The sequence below is a fragment of the Microtus ochrogaster genome, unplaced genomic scaffold (genome assembly GCF_000317375.1).
Source record: "Microtus ochrogaster isolate Prairie Vole_2 unplaced genomic scaffold, MicOch1.0 UNK68, whole genome shotgun sequence".
Classification (NCBI taxonomy): Eukaryota; Metazoa; Chordata; class Mammalia; order Rodentia; family Cricetidae; genus Microtus; species Microtus ochrogaster.
Genome location: NW_004949166.1, coordinates 1,427,284 through 1,437,384, shown reverse-complemented (window position 1 = coordinate 1,437,384; position 10,101 = coordinate 1,427,284). Strand labels below are relative to the sequence as shown.

The window sequence follows — 10,101 nt, the reverse complement described above, 5'->3', positions numbered from 1 at the left end:
CCAGGACAGGCTCCAAAGCCACAGAGCGAGACCAGCCTGGTCTATAGAGCTAGTGCCAGGACAGGCTCCAAAGCCACAGAGAATCCCTGTCTCGAAAAACGAAAAAAAAAAAAAAGAACTTGCTCATTCCTAGAAGAGTACAATGGAAAGATGCAGGCTGAGCATCCTTCCCCTTCACCCATGGATTCTGGATGGCAGTGAGTTAGGTCAGCCATATCACTCCAGGCAGTTAAGTTGTCCCACTTCTGGTGGGACCAGCCAGAAGCTGCCAATTTCCATATTTATTTTTTCTTTGCATTTAGAATGAACATACAAAATTACCTCTGCCTTTCCGAGCTGTGCTTTCTTCTACCCAATACACTTTTGGAAGACCTCTGAGAAGTCGGAGAAGATAAGGAACAACACAGTCTTTGTGCTAAAAACAAAAAACAGAAACTGTATTTAGTGAGTGACTAGTAGGCTTCTTCACATAGAGTAAGCGATCCAAATATAAGAATCCCAGATCCATTATAATGTAAACAGAAGATCACATGGCATCACCCTTCCCATCTCTATACATAACAGTTTAGAAGATGTCACAGTCTGTCCACAGAAGCTCAAGAATGCCCTACAGTGTGTAATGTGTAGCCTAGTGAACTCTGAGGGACAGGCCTTAGAAGAGCCTCTCCAGAAGGTATGCACAAGCAAGTACTCAAGTCTGCCTTCAATGGCAGGTACAGATCACCCAAAGTCACCCATGGATCCTAAAATGGGATTCTTGGGATCAAAGTGACACAGCCTGAGTTTCTGGGCTTGATACTTTTCTTATTCCTCATCCTCTTCCCTCTACATTTGTTAAATTCTGTATTTTAAGTTGCCTTTTAGTTCTGGGAAGCTGACCATCAGACTTCATTGGGTAATGGTAGCCCAGTGAAGGAAATTTCTTCTTCTCCTCCCCTCCTCTTCTCTTCTCTTTTCTGGATAGCCTGGAATGCTGTGAAACCAGGCTGGGCTTGAACTAAGAGAGAGAAATTCACTTGCCTCTGCCTCTGCCTCTGCCTCCCAAGTACTGGGATTACAGATGTGAACCAGCACCCAAGTGTGGTCCCCAGTTTTCAAACATCTCCATTTGATGCCCAATGAAATAGAAACAGTGATTATTCAAAGCTTGGTCTAAATGCAAATTTATAAGCAAAAAGGAAAAAAAAATCTGTAAATGATAAAAGGCAGTGGCTAGAACATGTATCTGGGATTATAAGCAGAAGGACTGCATTGCACTGCCCTCTGAAAAGGTGCCTAGGCTCATCCCTACATAATGTGGGGGCTTTATAGTACATAGAATACATAGAATAAACCACCTCCACTACTCTGGACACAACTGTTTCAATGATCGCTCAGGAGAGACATAAATGCATCCTGGACAAAGCCAAGCAATATAAACAGGAAGTGAGCCAAGATAAAGACACAGATCCTTGCCTTCTTGGGGTCTAATAAACATGCTGAGTTCCACCTGTGTCCAACAGTCCGTAGGTGGAACTGGCAGTACAGCTAAGTTGTCATGTGATGTCTGACCCTGGTCAACCCTTATGTTGAACCCAACTGCATAAAAAGTAGTTTGTACTTGTTTCTTCCTTTCCATTTTAGAAAAGTCAGGTGTCTGTTTGGGACTTATGTGAATCTATCAAGCAACGCATATATCAAAGAAATATATATTTGAATAGCAGTAGTTTAGAAATTCTTTTCTGCCCTTTATTACTCATTTTACATCTAATACAAGTTGGCAAATAGAAAACTAGAATGGCCGGGGGTGCAGATGAATGTACAATGCTTGCCTAGCATGTGCAAGGCCCAGAGTTCAGGGACAAATGCTGTGAGGAAAGTCAAATACTCAGTGAAAAATGTGGCTCCGCTTTCACCTCAGGATCACTGGTTGCATTGGTCCAAGAGAGTGGAGGGAGCAGAGGTGAGGAATGGGGTTAGGACAGCTGCGGGTGTGACAGAGACAACTCTCTGGGAATCTGACTTCAGTGAATCATCTCAACTTTATTCCAGAGTATAAGGAATATATAGGACTGGGGAGCCTAGGGACAAACCCTAATTTGCATTAAGCAGAATGGCTTTGTAAGTAGCAGTAAGGACCTATAGCAGAGCACCTAGCACACGTCTTCTAGCAGGGATCTGTGCCCAGGGTCAAGTTAAAGGTGAACCAGGCTTCTGACTTAGAGACAGATAAGGTCTGTCTTCCAGGCCCAGGGACATTCTCTAGATATGGGCAGGTAGAAGCAGGAAGTTTTGCTGGGGAGAGAGGGAGTTTTCCGTGTTGCCGAACTTTTGCCAAGCTGTGATAGACCGCAACCTAGACCAGTCAGCAAGGCCTTTCAATAAAAAAATACAAAAGGGTACATGAGCATGCCTGAAATCCCAGCAGTGGAGAAACAGTGGCAGGAGGATTTTACCATGTTCAAGGCTAGCCTGGTCTACATAGCTAGTTCTAGGCAAGTCTTTACTAACAAATAAAGCCAGGGATATACAGGAAGACTGTTCCATAAAACAAAATATATAATAAATAATGTATATAATTTCTAGGATGTACAGACTAAAGGTTTTAGATGAATATTCAAATATATAACATTATTTTCCTAGCAGAACAATTAAACTTAGAATTCAAAAATAGTACCTAGAAATGATAAACACCATATAAATTTAGAATTGATATCTAGTGATCAAATATTTGCTTTGAAGCTGGGTGGTGGTGGCACACGCCTTTAATCCCAGCACTCGGGCAGATCTCTGTAAGTTTGAGGCCAGCCTGGTCTATAAGAGCTAGTTCCAGGACAGGCACCAAAGCTACAGAAAAGCATTGTCTCAAAAAAAAAAAAAAAAAAAAGAATTTCTTCAATTAGCATTGGCAATTATTTAACAAAGTGAAAAACAGTATACAATTTTCCACTGTAGCAAGAAGACTGGGTTTAGTCCCTATCAAAATACTATTAGTATGATTTCAAATTTTATTTCTATTTAGTTTTGATAAAGATTGTCTTATATGACTGATGAATTGTATGACTGATGAACATTTTACCTACTACTAAAAAGCCAGCCTACTTTGTAAAATATGCAATTATATCTCAAAAGAATTTTATCTCAGCTATGTTATGATTTTAGCCAACCACCATGGCTGGCACTTCTGGATTCCAGAGCCATGCATGTACGGACAAGCCATCAGGCAAAAATACCTAGGGGTCCCTTAAAAGGCTCTGAGTGGGGCTGGAGAGATGGCTCAGAGGTTAAGAGCAGTATCTGCTCTTCCAGAGGTCCTGAGTTCAATTCCCGGCAACCACATGATGGCTCACAACCATCTGAGGTCTGGTGCCCTCTTCTGGCCTGCAGACGTACACACAGACAGAATACTGTATGCATAATAAATAAATAAATAAATATTTAAAAAAAATAAATAAAGGCTCTGAGTGACGCACGTGCAGCATGGTTGCATCACCTACGTATGACACAGCTATATAAGTCCTTGCATCGCTATGTCATCTGTCTATGACGTAGCTACGTCATCCCCTTGTGTGCATGCCCTAGGCAGCCTTTAAAAGCTGGACGCTCCATCTTCAGCACTCTATCTCTCTGCACACCAATTCCCCAGGCCTGTATACGTCTCTTCTAATAAACTCCTAAGCAGGTTTGTTACGTGTTTCCTGCTTCCTTCTCACTCGCGCCAGGTAATTTCAAGCTATAGTCCCAAATTTTGAAAAAAATTAAAAGCCTTGATTATTTTACAACACATTTTTAAAAAATCAGTAGGTTGGCTGAGCATGGTAACACACACCTTTAAATATCAGTACTTGAGAGGCAGAGGCAGGCAGATCTCTATGAGTTTGAGGAGTCTGGGCTACACAGCTAATCCCAGTACCACCAGGCTACGTAGAGAGATCTTGCCTCAAAGTAAAAAAATAAACACAATTCACTACGTTTCCTAGTTGCTCCATGCCACTATTCCATTTACCTTGTCTCACTCTGCCCTCATTGCTTTGATTACGTTGGAAGCACACTCTTCATACTATAGAACTAGACAAATAAACACAATACAAAACAAATTCAAGAAATTATGAACTTAATAAAGACTCACCTGAAGATCAGATTCAATGAGAAAAACACCCAATGCAATCACTGCATCTCGCCGTCTTTCATCCAGTAGGAAGATTCCATGGAAGTCTACTGGGCACATGCAAAGCAGCTTTTGGACCTAGATTTAAAAATAAGATTTGAAAACAAAACACAAGGGACTGAAGGGATGGCTCAACAGTTTTAAGAGTACATATTGCTCTTGTAAAGGACCTGAGTTTGCCTGTAACTGACAACAGGAAAATCCAAGTCCTTTGGCTTTTGTAGGCACCTGCACATACCTATACACATACATACAGAAACTTAAAAATAATAAAAATAAGTCTTTAACAAAACAAAACACAGGGTGTGAGAAATAGCTCAATAGTAAACAGCACTTATTGCTCTGGATTAGGTTTCTCAGTACCCACATGATGGCTCAGAACTATATGTAGTTCCAGTTCCGCTGATCTAATGCCTAGGGTTCTGCATGCACATGGTGCACATACATACATTCAGGTGTGTGTGTGCACATCCATGTGTAAACACACACACACACACACACACACACTTAACAAACAAGCAAATACACAGCCTCCAAAAATAGAGGCCACTTTTGGAAAAAACCCATCTTGCAGAAATCCATGTACCCAGTACCCATTGTTTTTACTTCACTTAAAAGGCCATACTGGTATGTATCTAATAGAGAGTTAGTATCTAAAATATACAAAGAACTAAAAAAAAATTAAACATCATGAAAATAAATTACTCAATTGAAGGCAATGAATTAAAGAGTTCTCAAAAGAAAAAATACAAATGTCTGATAAATATTTTTTAAATGTTCAACTTTTTTTTCCTTTTCTTTTTGATTTTGAGACAGGGTTTCTCTGTGTATCTCTAGCTGTCCTGGAACTCATTCTGTAGACCATACTGGCCTTGAACTTAGAGATCCACTTGCCTCTGCCTTCTGAGCACTGGGATTAAAGGCACGTGCCACCTCTGCCTGGCTTAATGTCCAACACCTTTACCTACCAAGAAAGTGGAACTATTATTAGATTTCATCTTACTCTAGTCAGAATAACTAATATCAAAACAAACAAAAACGGCAGTTGGGCAGTGGTGGTGCACACCTTTAATCCCAGCACTTAGGAGGCAGAGTTAGGCAGATCTCTGTGAGTTTAAGGCCAGCCTGATCTACAAGAGCTAGTTCCAAGACAGACTTCAAAGCTACAAAGAAACCTGTATCAAAAAACCAAAAGAAAAAAGAAAAAGAAAAAGCAAAAGCAGCAAGTGGCAATAAACACTGGGCTGGGTGTGGGAAATGAGGCTGTTCCTTGCTACTGGTAGAAGCAGACTGGTGCACACCTATGCTGCTTGGTGTTCACAACTCAACAAAACCAGAATTATCTGGGGTGGGGGCTTCATCCATGAAAATGTCTCTATCAGAATGACTTGTAGGTAAGTCTGAGGGTAATCCTTAATTGTTGTTTGACGTGGGAGGGCCCCAGGGCAAGTGATCCTGGGGAGGCAGAGGCAGGCGGGTTTCTGAGTTCAAGGGCAGCCTGGGCCACAGATTGAGTTCCAGAGCAGCCAGGGCTACAGAGAGAAATGTTGTCTCAAAAAACAAACAAACAAAGAATGGTATGTGAATATAAACCTAAGAGTCAGTCAGTAAGCAGCATCATTCCATGGTTCCTGCGTTTGCCCTGAATGTAATGGTCTGTTCTGTCCCTTTAAGAAAGAAGCTATGCACACTCCCTCCCTGCTTCTGCTTCCACCAAGTCAAGCTGATCTTCTGCTTCCAGTCTGAGTCCTTCCCTTTTCCAGTCTCTCTCTCAGAAAGGTAGCTGCTGCTGTGGCTCCTCTCCTCCCCCACTCTGTTTCTCCCTCTCTCTCTGCTCGTCTCCCCTTTCCTCTCCATAACCCACTAAATAAATACCCAACCTCACTCTGCATGGCGTGCCTATCCGTCTGTCTCTCACCTGCTGTGTGGCTCCCTGCCTGGGACCAGCTACCTTCAGAGACCTGTGACACGTGGTCTCATGGTGTGCCCATCTGTCTATCTCTCCTTGTGGGACTGGCTGCCCCATTGAAGTCTCTCACCCACCGCATGGCTTCCTGCCTGAGACCAGGCTGCCTTTGTGGCCTACTGTGGTCTCGGCTCAAGGACCTGCAGCATGGCCTGTAGCACACTGCCACCACTTGGACCTGCAGCATTTTGCCACTGTGTCCCTCGGGAAACTGCAGCATTTTATTTAAACCATTACACATTACACTGGCTTCCCTCAATGTTGGACTGAGACACGGAAGTGTAAGCCAAATAAACCTTTTCCTTTCATAAGCTGCTTTTGGTCACAGTTCATCAGAAACAGAAAGCAAAATAATATAGCCACTGTGGTAATCAGTGTGGAGGTTCTTCAAAAAGCCAGAAAATAGGTCTATCCTAAGATCTAGAATACTATATCCTACTACAGAGGTTCTGTATTCATAATAGCCAGGAAATTAAAACAGCCTGGATGTTATTCAGCTGTTAAAAAAAAAGGAAATTATGAAACTTGTGATAAATGTATGGAGTTGGAAATAATCATTTTGTAGTCACCCAAATGAGGAAGACAAATGTGTCATGTTCTCCTAACGTTCATGCTATCTATCCTTTGAATCTTAACACATATTAAATTGGAATACCCACACTAAATCAGGAAACTAGTAAGGGTCACCAGGGTAGGCTTTCAAGGAAGAAGAAATGGAACACAGGCTGTAGTATAAAGGGTGATGGGGAATAATGGAAGAAGAAGGATTAAATAGAGTAGAAAGTAGTGGAAAGAGTATGAGGAGGGATAACCACACTAAAGAGCTTTGAAAAAATCATACGAAAGCTGGGCAGTGGTGGCACATACTTTTGATCACAGCACTCGGAAGGCGGAGGCAGGCAGATCTCTGAGTTCGAGAACAGCCTGATCTACAAAGTCAGTTCCAGGCTAAACAGAGAAACTGTGTCTCAGGAAAAAAAAAAAGAAAGAAAAAAAAAAGAGAAAGGAAGGAAGGAAGGAAGGAAGGAAGGAAGGAAGTCATATGGAAACATTAATATAGAAGCTTCCTAAAATACACATGAATGTGTTCACACACTAAAAGAATTTAAATAAAGTTATGGTAATGGTCTGCTCTGTCACTTTATGAGACAAGCCATGCCCACTCCCTCCCCCAACCACTAAGGCTGAGCCCTTCCTTCCTCCCCTCTCTGAGAGGCAGCTTCTGTCTCTCCCTTCTCCCCACTTCTCCACTTCCCCCTTCTGTTCTTCTCTCTCTCTGCTCTTCCCCCTTCTCCCCTTCCCTTCCATAACCCACTAAATAAATATGGAACTTCACTCTGCATGACATGCCTATCCATGTCTCTGTCTCTCACCCTCCGCGTGGCTCCCTGCCCAGGACCAGCCTCCTTTGGAGACCTGCAGTGTGGTCTCGTGGCAGGCCCATCTGTCTGTCTCTCCTTGTGGGACTGGCTGCCCCATCAAGGTCTCTCACCCACCACATGGCTCCCTGCCTGGGACTTGTGGCCCGCTACAGTCACTAGGGGAACTGTGCCATTCCTGCCTGGGACCCAGCTGCCTTCAAGGCCTGCCGTGGTCTCGGGACCCCATGCCTGCTTCCACTTGGGGACCTACGGTGTGGTCTCGGGACCTGCTGCCCGCTGCAGCCGCTTTGGGGATCCGCAGCATTTTAAACTATTACATTGGTGCCATCAGACTCAGTAGGCCCTCCTGCCCCTCTCCCAGGGTTGGGATCCGAAACCGGGTATTTTTTTCACAACAACCACATGTTCCATCTGCCTGAGTGCTGACCTCTAAACCATTACAGTTACTCTATAATAGGAGAACAATGCCTCTCCCAGACACCAAAAACTATGAAATAAAAAGCTCAGAGCCAGTTGGGTGGTGGTGCTGCATGCCTTCAATCCGAGCACTTGGGAGGCAGAGATAGGTGGATCTCTGTGAGTCTGAGGCCAGCCTGATCTACGGAGCGAGTTTCAGGACAGGTTCCAAAGCTACAGAAAAATCTGTTTTCGGAAAAAAAAAAAGTTCAGGGCTAGGAATGGGCTCCCTCCTTTGGAGTTGTTGATCTTTAGGGTTCCACAGACCTCCCTCAAAATTACAGGCTACTGCCATTTTTCTGGGTTATCCTCCAGAACTTGATGTTAAGACCCTACTGCTGAAGACACATACATGAGTCATAGAACGTGGAAAAATCCAGCTGGCACCTACCTAAAAGCGTCATCCCTACTGGCTAGCTTTTCTAGTCATCAGCCCTTGGAGATACAACAAATAATGTGGCAAGATATGGCCACTGGTGCAATAGTGGCACAAATATTAGGGGAATAACCAACTACTCTCTTACTGAACTTACGGCTCACATTCCACAAGACAGAACCCATGCCTCACAGTCATCAGGGCCAAGAACCTATGGCTGGAAAGGCCACAGGTCTAGGGGAGAACTTACTACTATCATTCTGTAAATGGACATTAATAAACAGTATTTAAAATAACCCTTAATGACTTATCACTGAACACATAGCTAAGTACATTTTTCAACTAAAATCAGACAAGCTTCTTTTTGCAGTAGTGATAAACAGAGAGACCTACAACTGGTCACAGAACAGAGAATAAGAGACAGCAGAGTGCTCAGCCCTAAATGAGGCATTTATATCATATACCCTCCTCATAAGGTTCAGAGATCACTGCAGGAGAAGGCAGAAAGTTGGTAAGAGCCAGAGGCAGTGGATGACTATAATGGAACTATGAATTCACAGCAGTTATTGTGAGATGCATGAGGCCTGTGAAGATTAAGCCAGACAAAACTCTCAACATGGGTGGGGAGGTAGTCACAAACTCCTAGTCTATAAGAGGAGTTACTGGCAACTGTAGCTGCTGGGGAGGGGGTGGTTTTCTTTGGTTATTTGGTGGGTCATGGATGTTTGTTATAATTTAGGGGAATATAAAAGTCAGCTCCCAAATAATGACACAAAAACTTCTTAATTATGAAAGCTTGGCCTATATTTTAGGTTTGTCCCTAAATAGCTCTTATAATGTAAATTAACTCATATTTTTTATTAATGTATGTTCTACCATGTGACTTTTACCTCTTTCTCATTCTGTGTGTTTGACTTGTTCTATGTCTCCAATATCTTTTGTGTGCCAAGATTTATCTCCTACTTCCTCTCTCTCTTCCAGGAAGAGAGAGAAGAAGTCCCACCTACACCTTCTGCCTAGCTATTGGCAACTCAGCTCTTTACTTAAAACATCACAGCAATATATCTTCACACAGTGTACAAATGTCCCACAACAATAATTTGTGACCATTAAGAAATGACACTGAGGGCTGGAGAGATGGCTCAGAGGTTAAGAGCACTAGCTGCTCTTCCAGAGGTCCTGAGTTCAATTCCCAGCAACCACATGGTGGCTCACAACCATTTGTAATGAGATCTGGCACTGTATCCTGGAAAGCGTATAATAAATAAATAAATAAATTTTTTTTTAAAAAAAGAAATGACATTGAAAGCTGGACCTACAATTTTAAAATGTAAAAGGAAGACATCAAAAAGAATAAGTAACTCAGAGACCTGTAAAAATGACTCAGTCATTTTGGTAAGGAAGGAGTAGTAACAACCTTCCGAAAAATGTCTGCGTCCCTGGTAAGCCTGGGAGCACTCACCTTGCCTGGCACAAGAGAAGCTGTAGACTCCATCTGGATTACTGTAATCCAATGGTGATCACAAAGGGCCTGAGAAGCAGGATGCAGAGTGACAATCTATGTGAAAACTTGCTCACCACTGTTGCAGATGAAGGGACCAAGGAATGATGGCCACTGCCAGAAGCTATCAAGGCCTGGGAATGGTTTCTTCCTGACAGTTAGAAAAGTATGCAACTTTGTTGTCTCCAGTGAGACTTGTGTTGGGTTTCTTTTTTTTTTTTAAAATAAATATTTATTTATTTATTTATTTATTTATTTATTATGTATACAATA

The 10,101-nt window shown here is 42.6% G+C and overlaps 1 protein-coding gene across 1 annotated transcript in view; it reads right to left on the bottom strand.

Moving 5' to 3' along the window:
• Positions 1 to 10,101, bottom strand: part of Pi4ka (phosphatidylinositol 4-kinase alpha) — a 136,861-nt gene that overhangs the window by 114,766 nt on the left and 11,994 nt on the right. Inside the window, exons 2-3 of the mRNA XM_005369994.3 lie at positions 4,109 to 4,225; positions 322 to 415 (exon numbers count right to left, since the gene is read on the bottom strand). Coding sequence (XP_005370051.1) covers positions 322 to 415; positions 4,109 to 4,225 — 211 coding nt within the window. The remainder of the gene's footprint in view (positions 1 to 321; positions 416 to 4,108; positions 4,226 to 10,101) is intronic.